General features: G+C 45.4%; 2 protein-coding genes across 2 annotated transcripts in view; one reads left to right on the top strand and one right to left on the bottom strand.

Annotated features, from left to right (window-relative positions):
- The window catches only part of LRRC41 (leucine rich repeat containing 41), a gene marked incomplete at its 5' end in the record, with an annotated part of 7,350 nt that extends 3,464 nt beyond the window's left edge, over nucleotides 1–3,886 (top strand). Inside the window, 5 exons of the mRNA XM_010165004.1 lie at nucleotides 248–412; nucleotides 758–856; nucleotides 1,344–1,466; nucleotides 2,380–2,455; nucleotides 3,652–3,886. Coding sequence (XP_010163306.1) covers nucleotides 248–412; nucleotides 758–856; nucleotides 1,344–1,466; nucleotides 2,380–2,455; nucleotides 3,652–3,886 — 698 coding nt within the window. The remainder of the gene's footprint in view (nucleotides 1–247; nucleotides 413–757; nucleotides 857–1,343; nucleotides 1,467–2,379; nucleotides 2,456–3,651) is intronic.
- Nucleotides 3,887–4,596: 710 nt separating this feature from the next.
- Nucleotides 4,597–22,728, bottom strand: RAD54L (RAD54 like; the record flags this gene model as incomplete). The annotated part of the gene is made up of 16 exons (XM_010165003.2): nucleotides 4,597–5,463; nucleotides 6,909–7,072; nucleotides 8,465–8,644; nucleotides 8,752–8,830; nucleotides 9,224–9,347; nucleotides 9,489–9,599; nucleotides 9,705–9,835; nucleotides 10,263–10,337; nucleotides 12,432–12,558; nucleotides 13,575–13,725; nucleotides 15,555–15,679; nucleotides 16,132–16,420; nucleotides 18,837–18,906; nucleotides 19,564–19,699; nucleotides 21,436–21,496; nucleotides 22,609–22,728. Coding segments are annotated over 16 exons (2,145 nt in total), but the record flags the coding sequence as incomplete, so codon positions are not given.
- Nucleotides 22,729–23,553: the final 825 nt, after the last annotated feature.

Below are 23,553 nucleotides of genomic sequence, written 5' to 3'. Positions count from 1 at the left end.
AGCAGGAATTGGCGTCCCTGTGGTCTGGCAGGAGTCCCGAAATGAGCCTGAAGTGATTTACGTTACCACAGGTCTGAGTTGTTGTAGAGCTCTGTGGGGCAGGGCACATCACGTAGGCACTTTATACCAACCTAAATGATAGTTGTGTCAGGCACACAGACTTCTCACTTGCTGTATGACCTAGCTGTGTTGAAGACAGGCACTCCAGACCAAGCTCTTTCATTATTGTTTGTTTTTCTTCCCTTAGAGAGCTGCCTGGAGCAGCTGGAGATCCGATTCCCCAGGGAACCTCTGCACACCACGTTCCTGCTGCCAGTGCTCAAGGCATCAAAGTCCCTCCAGCAGTTGTCCCTTGACAGCGCCACACTGCCCCATTCTCAGGAGTTTGGGCTCCTTTTGGAGGCACTCAAAGGTACTCTGCTAACCTGTAGCTAGCATCAGTGTGACACACAGAGTAGCTTCCTTGCTGTCGTCTTCCATCTTTTAGCATGAAGCAAACTTAGGTGGGTCCATATCTTTCAGTGTGGACACCCTCGAAGTCACCTGACAAAAGGAAATGGGTGTCAGCCATCCCACTTTCTGTGCTGAGTGTGTGAATGATCCTGCACAGCAGGATGGTTCCTTTTTAATTGCCCACAATCCAGCACAAATTTTCCACAGTCCACCTCAGTTTCTGAGTGTTAGCTGGTAGTTGGAACAGGGTCTTTTTATCCCAAGGATTGACAGTATTTTACCTGAGAACTTGTTTTGCTTTTAGAGTGTAATCCAAATTTGAAGAAACTGAGCTTTCATGATGTGAACCTGGCTGAGCACCAGAAAGAAGTTCTGCTTTTGCTTCAGGATCCTGTTCTGCAAGGTACAGCAAACTCCTGAGTGCTGGTGCCTGGAAAGGTGCTGCAGGTGGCTGCTTTTGGCTGGCTGACATTTGAGAGGTGATCTTCAGATATGCAAGGGTTAGTTAAATATCACTGGGGCAGATCCGTAGCCGTTGGCAGAGTGGGAACGTGTCTGGTTCTTTATGCCAGGAGGGCAGAGAGAGGAGCAGCTGCAAAGCTGGTGTGTGCTGCCAAGAAGAGTCCATATTCTTAGCTATAAACCAGAGGTTTTTAACCTGCAGAGCACATCAGCCTTTAACTGGGTCAGCTGGCAAAGCCATTTCCCTGGGTGTGATCTCTGCTCTTTTCCTGTGACAGAGAGGCCATGCTGTTGTAAGCAGTCCACTGCTGGGGAAGCTTTGTTCTTGCATATGGATTAAGGGCTGGAGTTGTCTGCAGGATGTAATTATGGAATAATGAAGTGTGCAGGGAGTACTGACACGTGTTGTCAATCTGTGTTTTCCACAGAAATCACATTTTCCTTCTGCCGGCTGTTTGAAAGCTCTACTACTGAATTTTTGTCAGAAATAATCAATACAGTGAAAAGAAATTCATCTTTGAAGAGCCTCAAACTGCCTGGGAATCGCCTCGGTGCGTACTGTGCGTGTTGCTATGGGGCCTTGACCTTAGACCAGCTCTTTTGGGGGTAACTTCAAGGGTTGGAGTTAAGACTTGCTAGCTGGTGACCTCTGTGCTGAATTGAACACGTGTAAGAACAGAGTGGATTTGGTTCACAAAATAAGGAGCATTGAGTTCATTTTTTAAAGGCAGAATTTTAGCTGCGTTCAGCAATGTACCAAGAGCCCAGGTGCTGCACAGGCATTACAGTTGCTTTTCTCTGCAGCAAAAACAAGTATGAGCAGGACTCCAGATTTGACTGAACACTGATCTGCTTCAGACTCTTCTAACAGGAACAGGTCCAGCAGCAGATGCATTCCCTCACCCAAAGGCACAGGTTTTGCCCAAGTTTGGGGATTTTGTCCTTTAAAAGCTGGTGGCAGCCACTGGAGGGATGGGAACAAGTAAAGGAAGGGTTTGTGTCAAAGAAGTGGAAGTGAATTTACAGAAATGAGTGATAGGCTTTTTGGATCCCAGGACAAGTAGAAATGTTTGAGAAATTAATTTCAGGTAAATCCAGAATATTGTTTTCGGTTCTTTTAATGAAATGAAATGAGAAAGCTTGGGATCACCTGAAATACACCGAATTTCTGAGGTTTGAGTTTAACCCTGTGCTATTGGCTATTTAAAAAAAAAAAAACAACAACAACAAAAAGCTGCATATTGACTTCTCAAACAAACCCAGGATTTTTCTAGTGAAACAAGCTGCCCTATCAGCAAATGTTTCCATTGCCTCGAACACTGAACTTAGTGGGGTGAATTTGCTTTAGGCCACTAAGGCTGACAAAGAGGGGGTGCAGAGGTGAGCCCTTTTTGCACTATTTGGCCATTTAAGTATTTAAGACAGTTCCCAGTTTGCATCTAACACCCATTTCTCCCCTCTTAGGGAATCACAGGCTGGTTGCCCTTGCAGACATTTTCTCTGAAGATTCCTCCTCTTCTCTCAGCCAGCTGGATGTCAGGTATTCTGCTGCTCTAAACACACTGAATTTCTTGATTTGGGGAGAGCAAGAGCTGAACTGAGCTCAGACAGCAGGAGAAGCCTGAGTGTGGGTTTGTTCCTTTCTCAAGGGAACATGTGCCCAAGAAAAGCTTAGAGAAACACTGCAGTGGGCACATACAACCTCAGGGACCTCCAGACATCTCACTGTCCCTTTTATAACTGAGCCAAACTCCATCTTAAAAGCAGCTTTGGTTTGCTGCTCCCTTGGGATGCTGCTGCAAACCCTTCTTCCTGCACTGTAGCTTGGAACTAACATCCCTACGTACATTTATTCTTAGGCATCAGTGTGAATAGCTCTGTTCCTGCTGCCCTGGATGAGGGCGAGAATGCTGGCAGGATGCTGTCTTTGCCCCTGTCAGATCCTGTCACTGCCTCTGCTTTACCTTCATCACCTTTGATCTTCAGCCTGAACTGCTGCTCTCTTCTTGAGCCTAAATGGCCATAAAGATAAGCAGTAACCTTCACATGGAGGGTGGCATTTTAATACTAATGACTTTTTTTGCTTGATTTTTTTTTCCCCTGGTTTCTTTCCATCCTAATGGCTGAGGTTGCTGAGTTATACAGGCTTGACAATTTATGTAAGCACAGCCAGTCCTTCAGAAGCCTCGAATCCCGATGGTTACTATATCTCTCACAAGATTAAGTGCAGTGTACAACCTCATATTTATTTGCACATTTATGCAGGGAAAATGACCTATTAATCTCCTAGAAACACCAGGACCTGACATATGCTATCCAAATTTTCTGAAAAGGAAGAGATAAATTATGACTTACTGCTGAGGCTTGGACTGGGACCTGTGGGTTGGGCCAGGCAGGTGACAGCTGTTATGAGACTGAAGTGTTCCTGGCACTGCTTAGCCAGCAGCTTGGATCCAGCAACATTTTAAGGCCACAGCTAAGTCTCCTGAAGTCAGTAGTAACTACCTTAGCTTTTTAAAAAGCTTTCAGTCCCTCATATTACTGTGCTTCAGTTTTGGTTTTCATCAAAACTGAAAGACCACTCACCCTTTATGTTGCTGTAGAAAGCTGTACTTTGCATTGACACATCCTTAAGTACCTGCACTGGCTGTTACTAGAAGGAACAGTAATTTAAACTGCTCAAATTATAGCCTAGACTCTTAGTGACTTTGTTTTTGTCCTCCTTTCTCTGGAAAGCTCAAATTGCATCAAACCCGATGGGCTCCTGGAGTTCACGAAGAAGCTGGAAGGCCACATCCAGCAGAGAGGGGGACAGATTCAATTCACACACCTCCGCCTCTTCCAGAATTGGCTGGACCAGGATGCTGAAACAGCTCAAGAAGCACTTCGGCGTCTCAAAGCTGTGTGCAGTGTGGTCAACGACTCGTGGGACTCCTCCCAGGCCTTTGCTGACTACATCAGTGTCATGTGATGGACTCAGGAGCAGGAGAAAACTCATCAGCTTGAACCTCAGCAGTTCAGTCCCTGGCCAGTAAGATTTATTTCATAGCACAGGTGGGGTTTTCTTCCTCTGGTTCAAGCAGGGCACAGGTCTTGTCACTTTCCCACTCATTGGAAGAGGGGGATACCACAGTGAAGTGACACACAAGACCGTGTGGGTCAACAGCTGTATTTCCAGGTGATGTAACTCTTTATCTTCTCAGTTTGAATATTTTAATTGGGACAGATATCAAATGAGCTTCTGTGACTTCCTGCAGATCTCTGGACAAGCAGTTATTTATTTCACTGAGTGTTGTTACAAATTTCATGTTGTTTCAGCCAATGTATCATCAATAACTATCTCCAGCATTGGGGAGACTCAAAAGGTTGCGGACATTGACAACCAGCTCTAGGTGACCTTGGACAATATGACCTTGAGGTCACTTCCAACTTAACCTGATCTGTGAAATAAGAACTCCTCCCTCCACTTACAGGGAGTAGAAGATAAGCTAAAAAAGCCCCCAGCCTTGACCTTTTACATTGGGAAAATTTTACTTTATATAAAATAAAATAATAACTATGTATCAAGTAGCCTGCTGTTTATTTGCAATCATGCTGCAGTCATTTTACAGAGGTTTCAAAGAGTTTGTTCTTTTGTAACATTTTTATAATAAAAATATAATTAAGACCCATAATGTACCAAAGTGTAAATTTTTATTACTGGTTTGTAATGTGATCTAATTAAAACACTCTGCTAGATCAGGGGATCCTGCCCATAACAAAGCAAGTGGGTTTAGAAATGGAGTTACCTTCATAGAGCATGATGTTTCAGGCCACATGTTCAACATACAAGCTGAATATTTTTTCCCTTGTACAAATCCTCTCCTTCCTGGGTTATCAGCAAGGTTCACATTTCACAACAGAAATGGATCCTGCAAGTTTCTGATCAGCAGCTGTAAGCCAGTGCTCTCAAGGCAAAAAAAACCATGATGCTGCACATCAGGTGCTATAAAACTGCAGCCTTAACCTGCAGTCAGAACTTGGCTGAGTAGAAGGCACAGACACCAAACAGCATGAGAACCAGTGCTTAACCTGATGAAGCACACCAGGTCCAGTTATTCCCAGTTCCCAAAGGGCAGCACACAATACAACAGCAAAGAAAAAGCCATGGACTCCTTGCTGTTGCAGTAGACAGCAACGCTAAGGGCCTTCCAGCCCCTTGGAAACCACGCTGTGGTTCTGCTGTTCCACAGCCACACAACAATCCAGCAGGTACTGCTACCCACCGCCCCTTTCCTGGAAAGGGATTCAAGTGGGGTGGACTGCCACAGCAGCCTGCCCTTGCCCCCACAGGGGACAGTAACCTGTTAGGGAATCCCTCGCTGCTCCTCGTGGGAGTGATGGTGAAAGGTGAAGGTGACGGCAGCGTCCCATGCAGCTTTCAGCACGGAGTCCTGCAGCCCCCGCTTATCAGCACAGTGGTTCCACTGGGAGAGGTCAGAGGTGCAGTCAGACCCTTCAGGAGGTGGCCGTACCTGGTGGCCATTCACACAGCGGCGACACTTGATCCTGGAACAGAGCCAGCACAACATCAGTGCAAGGTCTCCACTTCAGTGGATGTGTTGTGTAAAAAATGCAGCCCAGCAACATTTGGATGAGCTCCCCTTCACCTGCAACACCAGCAATGGCATTTTCAGTCAGGATTACTTCTACCACATTTCATTTAATTTAAATACACAACCAACTTCTGGCATGTGGGACAGATAAGGATAAGCTCTCACATTTTGGAAGCCCTGGGGTTCTGTTTCTAATGGCACTCCCCCTCCATGTTTAGCCACGCAGGAATGGTCCAGCAGGACCCAGAGGAAGTTCAGAAGGAGTTTCCCTGAAAGGTGATGGATGTTGCTCAGAGCAGATCTCAAGTGAACACCCCTCCTGCTAACACATTCGTAGCACTGCATCAGGCTTCCCGAACTCGAGAGCACACTGTGCTCCAAACCACTCCATCCTGGCTCCCACCGGGTTGTGCTCAGGCTGTTCTGGAGCTGCCCTACGGAGCAGCCACATAAGGAGACAAAGAGCAGCAGCAGCCCTGCCAGCAAAGCTTGTTGCCGGGCAGACAAGGTACCTAGACAGAGCTAAGCTTTGAGTCAGCTTAAAACTAATCCTCTTCACTTCTTGCCTGAACTGAGACTTAAACTTTCACAGTGAAGCATTTTCCTGCACTCCCTGTCCTCTTTTGGGTGACTGCAATACCACAGGTCTCAGGGATGGGCAAGAAGGGCAGACAACAGAGAAGAGGATTCTTTTAGTCCCCAGAACAGCACTTTGGTTGGCTTCATGAATTCTTAGCAGATGGAGTAGCCCTGGCAGTGGAAGCAGCTCAGCATTTAGAGATCACAAGCCACCAGGAAGAGAGCAGCAAGGAAAGACCAAATTGGGCTCCATCAATTTGAACAGTTCTGATCAACTTCTCTCTTTTCATTAGCTGCAGTACTTCACAGCCTCCAAACACAGGCAGCAGCAAGAGAATCTCCTCACTTGTCCATCCAGCACAGCTTTTCCAAGACAACAAAAAAGGGAGAACAGCAAGGAAGTGCTCTTCTCCAGGTTAACGCTAACAGCTTCAGAAGCAGATGCTTCAGTACTTCACAGCCTCCAAACACAGGCAGCAACAAGAGAATCTCCTCACTTGTCCAGCCAGCACAGCTTTTCCAAGACAACAAAAAGGGAGGACAGCAAGGAGTGCTCTTTCAGTACTTCACAGCCTCCAAACACAGGCAGCAGCAAGAGAATCTCCTCACTTGTCCATCCAGCACAGCTTTTCCAAGACAACAAAAAAGGGAGAACAGCAAGGAAGTGCTCTTCTCCAGGTTAACGCTAACAGCTTCAGAAGCAGATGCTTGAGGCCTCCTCTCTCTCTCTGAGCTTCCTCCTGCTGCCTGAGGAACCCTTGAATACTGTGGAGGGGTTTTTTTTGCTGGCCCCATCCATTAGTCATTCCATATACTCACTTGTCATGGGTGTCACTGGTGGTGGTCTCATTCAATGTGAAGAGCTCCTTCAGCTCCCCAAGTGAGAAGTGCCTTTCTACGTCCTGCTCTTCATCCACCACGCAGCTGCTGAGGGCCTTCTTGTGGGTCTGGCGTTGGAATATCTTCTCCTCTATGGTCCCCGTCTACAGGAGAGAGAGTCAGAGATGAAGCACAGTTGGGACACTAGAGTTAAAGGGGCACTTCTTTGGGAAGTGTCGCAGATCACATGGCAGTAAGCTGTCAGGACCATTTAGAGCTTTGCCAGACCAGTAGAGCTGACAGGCAAGTTTTACTAGCTGCACTCCAGACATGTCCTATTTGGTTGCTGATCTAACCCAACTCTGCTTCTCTTGTCTTTCACCATGGCTACAGGAGTGGATCCACTGGAAATATGGATGAGGAAGAGGTGGAGCTGCCATGTGCAGCTGGAGCTCACACACCACACCAGGTTGTGCTGACAGGAAGGAAAGGAGCTGAGCCCCTACAGCCGCTCCCTGACAAAAAACCCCAAACACAACCTCATCCAAAAAACAGCAACAAGGGTTAGCCTAACCCTGGGTGACACAAGCATCAGCAGTATTTGCTGGTTGACCCAGACACAGATCAATCACATCCACTGTCTGGAGGGAGATGGCTACTTCTAGAACAGACATGCAGAAAGCCCAGTATGCTGCATTTTTAAGGCAAAAATTTAAAAGCAAACAAATGTAATACAAAGGAGGGGTTGACTAGTCATGATTTGCAGACTGGTTTCCTAGTTCTAAAAGCAAAATTGCTCCCTGCTTCCAGGTGCAGCCAGGTCAGAGAAAAAGTGGAACACCACAAGGAAGAGATGGGCAAAGAACATCTGCTTTGTCAAAGTAAAATGATAATTGATCAAGGAACACAAGCTTACAAAAAAAAAACCAAAAAACAAAACCAAACTCAACCAAAAAACCCAAATCAAAACAAAAAAACCCACAGTGGGAACTAATGAGAGGTGAAGGTGAACAAAGGCAGAGAGGGAACATTTGAGCAGTAATCACCACTGGCACTGCTGCACAAAGTGTTACAGGAGCCTCGTCTTCTCAGTCTCCTTTGTGCCTTTACCCCACCTGCTAACTGGCAGCCCCATTCCAAAAGCTGCTGTAATTCCGGGAAGTACCTGCTGTTTATTAAGTGCATGTACACCCAACCAAAACAGACTGCAGCCAGACTGAAAACCAGTGACTTCAGCATCAGACACCCCACAAAATTAAACAAGTCAGATGCCTAAAATGACTTCAAAGGAGCATCTTATCTGGAAAGCCACAGTTGTTTCTATTTCTCAGAAGCCAGTCACCATTAGAAACCAAGGTCTGCAGTAATGACCCTCCAGCTTGAACCTTCATGGTTTTCCATGGCAACACATCTAAGGGGAGGAAGCAATTAAGTTCCAATCAGTTCTGGTCACCAACACAAAAGAGTTCTTCCCCTTCGGGTCCCAATCACAGCAGCTGCAGTCCGGGGTGACAGCAAGAACACCATGTTGAGGAGGTGAGAGGAGAACAACTCACTGAAAGCAGTCGATAGATGTAGCACGTCTTCTTCTGGCCATCTCGCCACACACGAGCCATGGCCTGCTCATCATTAGCTGGATTCCAGTCTGGGTCGAACATAACCAGTCTGTTAGCCCCGATCAAATTCAAACCGCAGCCGCCTGCCTTACTGCTTAACATGAAGATAAACTCAGGGCTCTGTGGAAAAAGGCAGGCTTGGATTAAACTGCAGAGGCAGCCATACTTCTACTCACAGCATGCAGAACTGGCAGGAGAGCTGCTCACATCTGGCAGCTTCTACTTACCGAGGGGCTGTTGAATCGCTCCACAATCTTAGCTCTCTTTTTAATGGACATGGTGCCGTCCAGCCGGACATATAAATACCTAGAATATACAGAATTTATTACAATCAGACTGCTGTGACCTTTACAGCATTCTACTTGGAAAAAAAACCGAAAACAAATCCCCCCCCCAAAAAAAAAAACTTTCACAAACAGCCCTGTAACGAGGGCCTGGGCTTTAGGAGCTGAATGACCCCAGTAGCCAAAGCACAAGCACCAATTCAGGAACAGCTGAGTGAGAAGACAGATCACAAGTTCCTGCTGCAAGCACCAATTCAGGAACAGCTGAGAGAGAAGACAGATCACAAGTGCCTGCTGATAGAAACTTTAAAAAATGGCCAGTTTCTTTTTACAGTGGAGGCTGCAAGTACAGTCTTGCAGGATTATAGAATCATAGAATGTTGTGAGTTGGAACAAACGAAGCCCAGAGACAAACCTTCTGTTCCTGCAGAGCTTTTCAAATAGGTCCAGTGTCTGAGTGTAGTTAGACACTAAAACCACCTTGTCATTACTGGTGCTTTTTGTAACAGCAAGGATGTAGTCCAAAACCAGCATCTTTCCTGGATTAAAAGAAAAGAAAGAAGAAAGCTAGAGCAGAAGTTCCCAAATTCCAGACCTTGGAGGGCACTTTGTAAGATGTTAAATACAGTCTCATGGTTGCCTGTGTTAGGCAGCGCATTTGTACTGCAAAGTTCCACTACCTGAAAGCTGGGGCTCCACAGATTTGGTGCTGTAGCCAGCAGGGAACAAGTCCAGGGCTCCCATAAAACCTTCTTCCTCTTCCACACACTTATCATGGATAAGAGCAGGGTCTGGAGAACAAACAGAGCTCAGACTGTGAAGTACACAAGGGAGAACCAAAAAAACCCCCCAACAGCAAAAAAACCCAAATCCATTACATGACTAGAACAACTCACGATTGCAGAGCTTCTTCAGGGAAGTGATGGAAGAGAGAGATGACACGCTGATTTTGCCCTCCTTCAGCTCCTCCACTGGCTTTGCTTGCTTCAGGAAGTTCTTGTACAGCTCAGCCTGCAGAGGTGTCAGCCTGAAACAGAAAAAGAGCTCTGCAGTCTCAGCCTTCCCCCAAACCAATCCCAATCCCATCCTTCCTCCTCCATCTACACACTGCGTTCCTTTTAGCTCCAGTGCCCATATTTTAGCTACAGCATGGAAAGCCTGGAACTGCCTCCAAGGCTGATGGTAGAGCATTGATAGCCCAGAGCTGGAAGAGAAGCTTGTAGATACTTTGCACAGCCCAAGGCTCTGCTGTACTCAGCCACCCAGAGCATGCCAGCTGGCTGGCAGAACCACCAGTTGTGGGTTGCCCATCCCTGCTTCAGGAGGCAAAAACAACATATTGCCAACAACTACAATCTCTTTCCTAGAGGGAAGCATTGAAGGGATTTTTGCAACTTTTTAGTCCTTCCTGTTGCTCCTCCCTTTTCCCAGGCACAATACAACCTTTTTGATACCTGCAGCAGACCACCTGCTCAATCTTCACCGGCAGGTATTTGGAGAGGATGTCTGAAGTTCTTCGGATTAAACATCTGCAGGGAGGGAAATTAAGTTCAGATGCTTGGATGACATAAAAACTCTGTTTTATAAGTATTATTCCTCACAAAGTCCCTTTGATATCTCATCTCTAAAAGTCTTTGACAGTCCAACACATGGCAAAAGCCAGACACCCACCATCCACACTAAGCCACGCTGAGGCTCGATCAGCCTATGCTACAGAGCCCAGTATAAGCCCTTGTCTTTGTGAGCCTTCCAAATTTGGCTCATGAGATTTGGAGGGATCAGGAACAATTCCACCTAACAGAGCCCAGTCCCTTACAAGAGAAACTCATCTCTTCCTCAGACTACCAACAGTATTCTCAACTGGAGCTACAACAGACCAGTAGCATGGACAGCAAACAAGGACAGGATTTAACTACCACACACCATGGACATAACCCAAAGTACAAGCAGGCAGCTTCCTAAGTAATAAGTCAGTAGCCATCCTCAGCCAAGATGGGTTCATTGTCTGGCCCAAGATTTCAGCAAAGAGCATATACCCTTTGGGGCTCTAGAAATGCCCCATGGAGCAGTTCTACTACACTTTAGAAAAGATGGAATGGACTAGAAAAAGTGCTGAACTGAGCAACCAGGATAAGAAAGAGCCGCAGAAACCCAGTTCTGCCACAAAACAATGAAAATGTGATGTTACAAAACCTACAGAAGACAGGCAGCAGGGATATATGACAGCCCCAAAATCTGTCAAAAGCTGTTAAAGAAAGGAATAATCTGGTCTCCAAACCCATAAGCAGTAGGATGAAAAGTAACAGGCTTAAACTGTAGTAAGGAAGATTTATGTTGCACATTAAGAGCATTTTCTAACTGCAAAGACAGTGATGCCTGGGAATTTGTAAGGTATTCAGTACTGGGTGAGGGTTAAGTAAGGGATAGTTTAGGTCTAACACCTTCTACCTTTGGAGCGCAAGATGGATTAGACACCTTCTCCAGGGCCCTTCCAGCCTTTTGCCTACAACTCCACATATCTTTGCATCACTCCCTCATTTGTAATTCCTACCAAATTCAACCAATTCATCTGTTACTACTTATGTGCTTCATCTTCCCTATTCATGTATCGTGACTGTTGGACAATAAAGGACACAGAAGTCAACAAGGCCAGGCACAAGAATTCCTGAACACCCCTTTTCCATCAACTATAAAAAGAAATAAATTCACCTCAGGAAGAAATAAGCTCTTCCTCTCCCAACCTTTCCTTTCTCCTAGGCTTCTGCAAGCTGGCCTGAGTCAAGATCAGGGCTGTCTCTATAAGAGAGGCTGTACTCAGTGTGAAATTCAATTTACCATGACTATGAACTGCAGGATTGTATTTGTAATGGTTGCAAAAGTTCAGATTAAGAAAAAGAAATGAAAAAACCAGCAATGCTGAGAATTCAAAAGAGTTTCTAGTAAGAGTCCTTCTAGAGAGACAAGTGATGTGGATAAACTGGCTGTATTCACAAACAGAAAAGAAACCAGGTTTAAACAAATACCAAAAATCAACCAAAGAGAAATAAGACAGAGTTTTACATCACTGAGGTGCTTCTTGGGGATCAAAAGTCCCATCTCTGACACCAGCAGTCTAATCCCACTAGCCCTACAGAGCCAGCACAGCTACAAAAGTATGAGCTGGACTCTTCTGTGACTTAGGCAATCGACAGCAGAACTGAGTGACATTCCTTGTACTTTCTGTCTGATGCTCAACATCTGGGCTGGATGGATCTCAAGTTTGACCCAGTCTACACTTAACCTTAACACAATAAAAGTTACCTTAACACAAATAAAAGGATACTCCCTGACTACTCAGATGCCAGGAGAAAACAGAAACATAAGAGTCAAATCATAGTGCAGTATCTGAGTACATTTGCTTGGGGGTGACTGCAGCTAACTGTGCCATTTCAATGTGCTATTTTCCAGGCTAAAGCTACGTGCACTGTAGATTTCTCAGGCAATAAATACTTGCTCAATCACTTGCTGAATAGACATAACTGGCAAGAGAATTCATTACAGCTACGACTGTAATTTGGAAAGATACCAGTGTACACCAAGGGTTTATGCAAAAGCTTTGCAAAGAGAAGAGGGATGAAGTTCACCTGTTCACAATGCTGATGAGCTCTTTAAGCCTCTCTTCCCCTTTGTGTCGCTCAGCTTCACTTGCATCTGCATCTCTGCCTTTCAAGATGGGAATTTCAAAATGTCTTTTAAATTCCTGTGCAGTCCCTGTACAAAAGATAAGTGAAAAGGTGACAACTACTACCAAATAACCTTTAATCAGTACCCCACAGCCCCACTGATCATACCACAAGCACGGGGCCAGGCAGATAAAACAAACTCTCACTCCATCAGTATGATTTGTTTTTCTTTCTAGCCAGGAAAGATTCAAACAAAGCTGGCAAATCTGTACAACAGAAAATCATTCTGTACTCCCAACAACAATGCACTGCCAAAGGTCATACAATTTTATTTAAACCTGAGTCCAGCCAGGCATGTACTGGTTTTGTTCCAGGTTCCAGCTATACTTTTTCTCCCAGATTTTGTCCTTGCAAATAACAGCACAGGTATTACGTGTGCCTGTTCCAAAATTATCTGTAATCAGTTGCTTATTACTGGTCACAGGCTGAAAGAGGTAAAAACAAGTACTGCATGCAGGCAGCTTTGCTGGCACTAGTTTCAGCATTAACCTTATCTCAGAAAGAACAAACTCAAAGCATAGGGAAACTAGTCTCGCCTTAAATACAGGACAAGGGGGGTACAGGAAATCACATCAGCTCCCTGTAATAACTACCCAAAATTGAAGCAAAGGCAAAAAAACCAGATGTAGAACATCTACCACCCCATTCCATCCTTTCCTTGAGAAATCCTGGGGGCAGAACAGCTGAACAAAAAAACATAAGGCCCAAATGCTGCTTGCAAGACTAGGAATCTGATGAACGGTGTTTAACTGGAGTTGTGCATGCACTCGAATTAATGAGAAGCCTTTTAGACTGGACACTGTTAGACTGGTGTACTTTAGATTACAATCTCCCTGAAGCAGAGCTCTGATGATGTACAGCCTCTAGAACAGGGCGCTCTGGTCTAGACTTTCGGATACAAACTGAAGGAGAGCAAGTCTCCAACCTGTACATGAGCTTTCTTCTCACTAATGTCTTGGTTGCTGTTTTCACTGGCACTAGTAGCTAGAGGAGGCCTTGCCCGTAACTTTCCCCTCCCTCATATCTCACACATTCACCTCTTACCTAGGATGCCTGAATTGACAAAGTGCACCAGGCTGAAATATTCAAGCAGGTCGTTCTGAATGGGGGTGCCTGAGATAAGGACTCGTCGAGGTGTATTTAAGCTGTTGAGAGCCTGGTATGTTTGGTTTTCAGAGTTCTTCAGTCTATGACCCTTTGAAAAAAAGGAATTAAGCTGATCAAGCTGCATTTTGTCAGGGCCACTGGATTTGAGATCATCATCATCATCAACACTGACATGCTGTATATCCCACAAGGCATCTTACCATTTTTCCCATTCCTGGTACTGGCCTAAGTATTGTGTATTCACACACACACACGTGTATTCAACTGTTGCGACAGAATTCTTTCAAAGACAAGAATCTGGTGGGAAACCTGAAGCCACTACGTGAGGAAATATGACATTACAAGCTTCCCAGACTAGGAACACCTAAGTCACACCCAGGTAAGAGTGCCTACCGTGAAAATAGCAACCACCACTGGTCTAACTATAAGAACTGCTTCCTGTTCAAAGACAGGGATGTTTTGAGCTACCAACACAAGGCACTGAACTCCTGCCCACTAACATTGCATCACCCAAGGTCAAGATCACAAAAAATTCAGACTACCTATATCCAGGATAGTCAGGCCTCTGCACACTAATAAAAAGAGGTTCTGCACCTCTTACAGGGGTAATGTGAATACAGGCCCCATTTCCCATGCCTGGGAAAAGCGACTTTATTAGCATCTTAGTGCTGTGCTGTAGGACAAAGCATAAGTGATGAGATGCTTTTTACAAGTGCCAGACCACTGTGGAGCTGAGTATTTATAGGCAATAGACAGAAACACAAGGCCAAGGACCTGCATTCTCAGCATCTCTAGCTGCTGGCCCCATCTCAGGGGCACTGAGAGGTGTGGGCAGTCACAGACTCGGCAGGTAAAAGGTGGGTGGGAGCTGTATTTGTGAGGATGCTTGCTCTTTTTAAGCTCCTCTCAGCACTGTTCTAGCAAATACAAAACCAAACCACCGGGTGGCACCACTATGTAACAAATCCCCTCTAACTGGCAGCAGAGGACACCTCAACAGTGGCTGAGGCTCCCCAGCTTCAAAGAGGTAGAGGGCATTTGTTTTATTTTGTCCTGCAGAGCATCTCTGGCTTTCACTACCTATAACCACTATAAATGAAAAAAACAACTCAATTTCAGCCAGAAATTGAGTTGAAAAGCAGAGCTGGACCACACAGGCTTGGCAAAGATAGATCCAGCAAGCAGGGAGTCAAGTCAGCTCTTGAACAAACAGTAAACGAGGTAACTGCTTACCCAGCTCTCATACCTCTGCCCCAAGCAGGAGACTACAGAGAGGGGAAGCAGGTCCTGCCATGGGAATGCCCTTCAAAGTGCCCCACAAGCACAGAGTAAGACAGCCAGATAAAATGGCTGGCAGCAGCAAACTCTACACACAAGAGCATGCTGAATTACAGAATCATTTAGGTTGGGAGAGACCTTGGGACTCTCCAGTCCAACCTCTTGCTCAAAACAGAGCCAAGTTAAAAATTACTGGGCAGAACATGAGGCCAGGCCAAACAAAGTTTAGCAAAGACAGACACAAAGAAATGAAAACCAGATCAGTGAGCCAGGGCACTACCACCCCAACAGAGTAAGGCCTCTTTCAGAGTCAGAGACAGGCAGTGGACCTCCTTTCCGCTATATATTTCACACTGAGAAGGCTCTAGTAGGTGCCCCCATCCTGCCAGGGACCTACAAAGTGGCCAGTTACCACCATCTGGATTTTCTTCATATCTCAGCTCCTGAAAACACCCTCTCTTGTTGAGGCTCACCCAGTATGGGTGAGCCAGTTACCCAGAGCCTCTCAAACACTAGAATGGGTGCTGTCCACAGCTAAACCTTGTTTCCCACTGCCCTCCCTGCTTTTAAGAAAGCAAATTTTTGCCTAGATCTCAAGAAAATACCAGGAACAGATTCTCCTTAAAGATTTCCCTGTACCTCATCACATATGACCAGCCCAACACTGCCCTTCTGTAACGCCTCAGCGTGGAGTCGGAAAGTCTCATAGGAGATGATCAGGATGGGTGAAGGAACTCGCAGGCCACGCTGGTTCATAAAGCCAACTGCAGATGGAAAGGGGACAAAGAAAAAGAGGGATGAGGAAAACTAATAGAAAAGGGTTCAAGCTGTGTAGTCAAAACTTGCCTTAAAAATCTAGGAAAACCTGTCTGTTTCAATTACTCTGCAGCATCTCTTCCACCCACGTATACCCGTGGCCTTTTCTCCACAACTGTCCCCGTCTCCATCCCCTCCCACCTCCGCCCACTCCTTTCCTGGCTTCTGGCTGGAGCAAAGAAGTAACTTAAGTACATGACTTGACTTGGATTATTCCAAAAGATCAATTGTTACCAAACACACAAGGGCCTGATCTAAACACATTAGTGGAGAGACTTTCATCAGTCTCCAGAGCACTAATGACAGCTCAGAGATGTTCCCATCAGCTGCTGCAGGCTTCTTCCAATGCAAGATTTTGACCTAAGCCAACCAACTGCACCATTTGCAAACATTTCTGTACCTAGTTTACGGTCAATCTCTTCTTTGGAGCCTCCATCAATGGCCAGCGGCTGGATCCTTCCCCCCAGCCATTTCTCTACTTCATTGTACCAGTTCCTCACCAGGCTGGAAGGTGACACCACCATGGCTTTCTCGATTTCAGGCTTGCAGTCCGGACTTTGCCGGAGAAGCGTCCACATGAGCGTGATGCACTGCAGGGTTTTGCCCAGCCCCATTTCATCTGCCATGATACAGCCATGACTCCCAGGGATCCGCCGGCTCGTCACACAGTCCCAGAGGAATTTCACTCCCTGCCAAAAAATGGTTCTCTCAGAGCAGGATGGGACATCAGCAGAATGACAACTTCATTATGACAATACACAGGACTGATACTACAACAAACAGCAAATTTGTATAGCACATCCCTGGGGACATGCAGTGTTCTAATGAGACAGAGGGGAAATCACCCGAGATGTAGCTAAAATGCAGCCACATCTGGTTTGGAATGATATTACTGGTGCCAACACAGACCTCATAACATGCACAAAATCTTACTACATTTTAACTGTACAATTATAACTAGCTTCCTGACATCAATTCCCAGAAACTTCTATCCTTGGCTGTGTTAGACAGGCCCAGGCCATCAGCTAACCTGCATCAGTCACTGCAAACAGGTTAATCATCTTAACAACACTCAATTAAATAGTTTTAAAAACACAGAATCATAGAGTGAGCGGAATTGTTTCTGCTGCCCAACTAAATCCCAGAATGCCCTCAGGAGCCCTCATCACTTCTGCCTGGAAGCACAATGACTCACCTGGGGACTCAAGGTCCAAAGCAGATTTAGCATCAGAGAAGACACAGGGCTGATGTTATAGCCCACGTCACATGGTGGGAGAAGAGCTCAGCCCTCCATTAGGCTCTGACACATCACCAAGACAGACAAAAGGGAAAAGAAGAGACAGACTCTGCAAAATGTTCCTCCATCACATGATGATAGAGAGTCAGAGAAAACCAGGGCACTGTGCTGGGAACATACAAGCTCCCTGCACTGTGTCAATGGAGCAGGGAGTGAGGGACACACCTCAACACACCTGGATGGATTCACTCCTCTGTGCTCACCATTGAGGACTGGAAGATGGAGCACCTTCACTTGCACGTTCAAGTCAGGCCCGTAACAACAGGTTAATGAAGTTTATTTAAGCCAGTTGAACAATTATGAAATACATTACTAACTAAAATAGTGCGTTTGGCTGGGGATCCAGCTGGGTAATCTCCCAGCAACCGGGCAAAAGACATGACAAAGACAGAGTGAAGCTGTACAACAGTCTGGGAACATCACCTGAATAAATCAGCACATGAATCTTAGCAGACAAAGACTTATTAGTCAGACTAGAACACAGACTGCTTTATCAGCGATACCTAGCGGATAGAAACAGACAGTGTGCCTAGGACACCAACACAACTGTCAGTACTTGACAAAAGCACCAGCAGGCAGTATCTTACCCAAAACCAGAGTGCCTCCAGCTATGTAGCCAGAGACAAGCATTACACTGGGGCACAGGTCCTGTACCAACTCTGAGATAAAAGTACAAGCTAGGGAGCAGCCTACAGTGCTCTCAGAGCCATCTGAAGATCTCCCATGCAGGGACACATCCTGCTTAGCCTGCAAGATCAGCAATCACAGCTTCCATCTGTGCTGCCTCTAGGCTTAAATGATAATATACTGCATCCGTGATAAACTTCAAACTGTCCAGATACCTACCTTAGGTATTTGGAGATTAGTACACAGTGCTTTGATATTGTGATGTTGCACATATTTACGACACAAAATGTTTTTTGGCACTTTCCACTGGCAAATTCCAAGTCTATGTAGGTCACGGACAGCTCACACCTACAAAAGGTAGCCTCCAAATAAAACACAATGAAGCAGGAACCTATTCCACACCGTCTTGGGAACCATGGTACCAGAAAGAAGAGCTTCAGTGTTTCCTGGCTCAAAGACTGTGGACCCAATTCTGCTGAAGAGCAAAACACAATGGTGGACAGTCTGCCCTGCCCAGCTCAAGACCGCACTGCAACATAATTTCTTGCAACTATATCCCATCACCTTCCACACCAAGTTCCACTCAGCAGAGTTACATTTCCAGACTTCAAGATAAGTAAAGGCTGGACTTTCAGCCCTGACTCTGCAAGATCCTGTCTCCTCTTTTCCTAAGGTATCATTGGTGACACAGAAGTCAGCCAATGTGCTTTCCTAGACCTGCGCAACCAGTGCACAGTGGTCACAGAAACTACCCAATTTCCACGATCAGCTGGCCTGACCTGCAACCCCACAGAGAACAAACCTGTGCATTAGGCTGTGTTTAGGTTGGGAGTGCTCTGACCCTGTGAGATTAGAGGCAAGAGAAGAGTAAGTTCTTACCCACAAGAAAGCAGTAAATTTCCACATTTTAAGGACAAACAGGACTGTTGTGATACTCTCAGCAATCCCTCTTGCTTTACACAGGACAGAGAATATTGGCAGCATTTGGGTCTCTAAGAAGATGGTTAAACAAATGTTTCACTTTGTATTTGCAACAGACCAGAGCATGTTAGACTGTCACACACTGTTAGGTCCATGCAGGTCTCACAGTGGGTGGATTACAATTGCAGCAGAGGAACTGTAGCTTTTTCAAATGCACCAAGTCCTCCAGTCATACTCTCAGGTCCTGACAGAAAACTTACTTCTCTCTGATGGGGCCGTAAGACGCGGCTGAGGACAGGATCCACCACAACATGGACCGGTGCTTTGTCCCTGCAGGAGGCAGTCAAGGAAGAAGACAGTGTGATTAATAAACTCAGCACAGCAAATGTTTAGTGTTTTTTAAAATCTCACTGCTATACTGAGGACTCCCCAGTGGTATAAGGGCAGCAACTGACAACAAGAAAGTGAAAAGTAGTTTAATTCAGTTTTGAGAATGGTCACGGGGGCCTGATCTACAATCTAAAACATCAGTGAAACCATGTACTTGGGCTGTGGTTAGAACAAGGGCAGAACATGGTTCAGAGACACAGGTTAGAAGTCATTATTATTATTTTCTTTGTTTCAATAACAATATTGTAACTGCACTACTGGAGAGGAACCCTTCCTCTGACCATGAAGATGCAGCTGACAGTCCTTATGACAACAGCACAGAAGGAACCACTTAAGAATAAAAACCATTAGGCAGCCTAACATTTGACTGTCAGTCATTTCCAGATGAAATAGACTGTGGAAGAACTCAAACAATCCAGCATGGGCACATTCCTTCTTTGATTGTTACCATATCTGAACCATTCAGAAGCAGAATACTTGGAACCAAACCTCCCTTGATGTTCAGACCCCAATTCAGACACATTTGGGAAGAAAGCACACAAACCTACACATACAAGGAGGTCAGAGCTGAAGCATTTGTGTCAGGTGATGACTCACTTGTCTATTTTCAGCTGGTCGTGGGCACTCAGCAGCGGGGGCTCGTACAGAACCAGAGCTCCTTCCTCAAAAGGGTCATGGAGGGGACTCCTCAGCCCTATCCGTTTGATACCCAGCGCACGCAAGCCCAGTGGCCCTGAAAGCAAACAAAGGCACATCTCAAAGAACAACTTCTTCCTGGAAGAAAGCAGAGCCTTGCAGAAGAGTCTGATCATGATCAGGAACAGTGAATTAATTGGGTGCTGGAGCAGAGATGCAGGCACAGCTGGTGCAGACAGCAAACCTGTGGAGGGCAGTTGTTTGCCAGCACTCTGCCAGCACGCAGCCAGCAGCTCTGCGGCAGGAGAGAGCAGAACGAAGGAACAGAGGCAAAGATGGAGCAATGGCACTGCCTGCCACATTGGGTGCACCAAAACGGGCACAACTGGGTGCAGCGGATGCCACATACACTGACACACAACAGCATAAGCTGTCTTGCAAGGTGACTGATGGCTTCATCCCAAGCCTGTGCCATTGGCACCCAACCATAAACAGGCACAATGTCTCCCTCAGCTATCTCTGGGCATCAGAGCTACTCCTAGTACCCAAAGGCTGTTGTCCTAGTTTTTTTGAAAGACAAGCAGGGTTCCAGAATGTACTCCTCAGCAGCTCAATAAATACATTCCCACATACATATATATATATACTGGGTCAAATCACCTAACCCAGACTTGTATCTTTTATGCAAGGTCAGGAATTTATCTTCAACAGTGATTAAGTTTTACAGTATCATAATTAGCATCATACTGCCATTACCTAGTCTAGGGTGTTCTTTTCTCTCTGCTGAACAACAGGAGATGTTTGGCCTTGGAGCTGATTTCTATGAAAAGCAGAAACTAAGCACAAATCCCTTTTCCTAGTATTATATTTTGACAGCACAGTTTTGGAATGGAAACAAACACACAAATAACATGCACAGAAATCCCTTTTTCCATCAAAACTCAGGCAACTGTGCTCCCAGGACTGATTTTGCTTGGGAAAGATTTAAGCAGGGTCAATTTGCCCACTGCCTGCTAAAGAAACAAGAATGTCCACGAGAGTATATCACAAGCTGAGGTAACAGCACATGCATACCAAGAAAAAAAGCACATGAAACAGCCTGATTAATAGAGGAAGATAACAGCCACAGAAAGCAGCTCCCCCAGATACAGTTCTCTTTCAGCCTCCTGACAAATTGCTTTTCCACAAGCTAACTTTGTCAAACTCTTTTGGGGCTTGTCATTTCATAGTCAGCATTTGCCTACAGACATATTTTTATAACTAAAGTTCGAATGAAACTGGTTGATCTGTTTGAATTTTTCATCTGGAGGGTGAATGCGAAGACGACAAGAACAGGCCCCTTTTTTTTTTCCTGAGATCTTGTATTTCACTGATTCAAACCAGCTGAGGCTTTGAAGATCACCTTGAGACTCAACACACCAAGCCAAGCAGAAAGAAAATTGGCACATACTATCTTTTTCACCTACAGCCTTCTGTCTGTTAGTATCATTAGGGTATTATTTAGATGGTAAACCTTCATTGCTTGGAATTCATCTTGCTTTTGCGTTTGCAATACAGCGTACGATCTTCTGGCGCTATATCAAACACACAGCAGTGAGAATGCAAAATCCAATTCCGAAATGTAGGATTATCCAAACTAAACACTAGTAAGAAATATGAAGACTTTGCTAAAGTGCCAGTATTTTTCTTTCAAAATTAAGTCAGGATTTCTGGAACATATGCATCAGTGCAAAAAATAACAATAATCCCCACAGATATATTTGACAGGCCTGAGCATCATCTGTTATAACCGAGTCACTCAACACAGACAATCCTTAAACCTCCTCATCTTACCTTTGTAATTTGGAATGGGGACTTTGAAGGGTTTGGACAAAATGCTGCGGATAAAAGCCTCCTAGGAATTCAGAAAGAAAACAGGCTTAAGAAGTCTGAAATCAGAGACTGCTCAAGAAGGCAAGCCCAGGACATTTTTTGAGAATTCAATTTTTCCAAGTGTTGAAAGTCCCTTTATTCAATCTATTCAAGCTTTAACTCCAACTATTTTCAATATCCAAAATGAAGAAAGTAACAAACCAGCACAATTCCCCCCACCAACTCTGCTTTTCAAAACTATTTTCCTTTGGGTTTTCTAATGCATGAAATTGATTTTTCATAACTCACATCTTCTCAAATTCACTGGCATTATTCACTTTTAAAAATGCTACTGCTTCCCTCTGCCTTGGTAATTCAGTCAGGCAATTTGTTTCCTGTAAAGCAGCTGGGTTATCACTGTAGAAACACCCATGCCAGACCAGCAAGCACTCAGGCAGTCCAGCACCCAGACTCCAGGAGCAGAAGCCCATAGAGAACTGGGCAAACAGACAGCACTTGAACCATCTGTGTGGAAAGCCACCCACACCCCTGGGCACTGTCCTTCACCTAGACCCCACAGAACTCTCTTCAAGATTGAGAAAGTACCCCCACTACACCTCCTTCAACAATAAATGGTTGGAGCTAGCAAAAGGTGTCTGCTAAAGACTCTATGTATGCGTGGCACGTCCATAACACCTCTGATTAAATGGGTCCGTGGAAACATTTGGACTCCTGTGATGAATGAACTCCGGGGAGATCTTATAGCAGCCTTCCAATATCTGAAGGGGGCCTACAAGAAAGCTGGGGAAGGACTTTTCATAAGGGCAGTTAATGACAAAACAAGGGGAAATGGGTTTAAACTGAAAGAGGGGAGGTTTAGATTAGATATTAGGAAGAAGTTCTTCACTGTGAGGGTGGTCAGACACTGGAACAGGTTGCCCAAGGAAGTTGTAGATACCCCCTCCCTGGAAGTGTTTAAGGCCAGGCTGGATGAGGCTTTGAGCAACCTGGTCTAGTGGAAGGTGTCCCTGCTGATGGCAGGGGGGTTGGAACTAGATGATCTTTCAGGTCCCTTCCAATCCAAACCATTCTATGATTCTATGATTCCATATGCAACCCCCCTGTGATGGTGTGCTAGCAGTAACACCCACTTACATGTTGACTGCTATCCAGGCAGTGAGGCCTGTTGGTCAACTGAGCCAAGGGTTTCCGGAAAGGCGACCTGTAACATTCTCCACTCTCCGTCTCACTGATGGGCTTCTGTCTCTTCCGAGTCTGAAAAACAGAATCGAGACAAAACAACTCAGGGGCATCTGGTGAGACCAGAAGATAGATGCATCGCTGTCATAGTCAGTAAGCACCTAACCACACAGACAATCCACCCAGCCAGCTGAGTCTCTCTGAACAGACACAATCATTACTCACCTCCACTGCCAAAGGACAGAGCCAGCAACACCACCAAGGTCACCGTGCCCTAAAGTTTACCCTGCACAAAAGTTAAAATAGCCTCCTAGTTAAGAAAAGAGCTATCACTTTCTAACCTGCAAAAGGGCAAGCTTTTTTGTGCTAAGATTTGTTCCACCACCCCCCCCCCCCCCAAAAAAACAAAGAAAAAAAAAAAAAAAAAACAAAAAAAAAAAGAAAGGTCAACAACATGGAACAAACTACATGAAAGTCCCCAGAGGCTCCCACAGCATCTGCTGTTATGCAGGTGAAAGGCCTCATGCTGAAACCTAAATTTCAGATACTTAGCAAGGCATGAAGATAAATAAGTCATTGATTTGTTTCCTGATTTCACACAGTCCTCTTCAGATGGAGCCGTGATTTTAACCACCTGCTAGCACAGAAAAAGAGATCTGACATAGAAAGCACAGGTGAGGCTCTTTGACCTGTATGATACAGACCACAGCATCACAACGCTGCTGTGTCTTACACACCCACCTACTCCTGGTCACCAGCCCTCCCACAAACACTTGGAAGCTCTCCCAGAAACAGTTGTTTCCATAACCACGAAGCATCACCTGTAAACAGCCAAGTTCCCCTAACAACTACCTGCCCAGACAGAAGTGTTCTTCTCCCAGCTGGTGAAAACAGGATAAA

Source organism: Antrostomus carolinensis, unplaced genomic scaffold (assembly GCF_000700745.2).
Source record: "Antrostomus carolinensis isolate BGI_N321 unplaced genomic scaffold, ASM70074v2 scaffold17433, whole genome shotgun sequence".
NCBI classification, from domain to species: Eukaryota; Metazoa; Chordata; class Aves; order Caprimulgiformes; family Caprimulgidae; genus Antrostomus; species Antrostomus carolinensis.
This window is presented reverse-complemented; position numbering and strand designations above follow the sequence as displayed.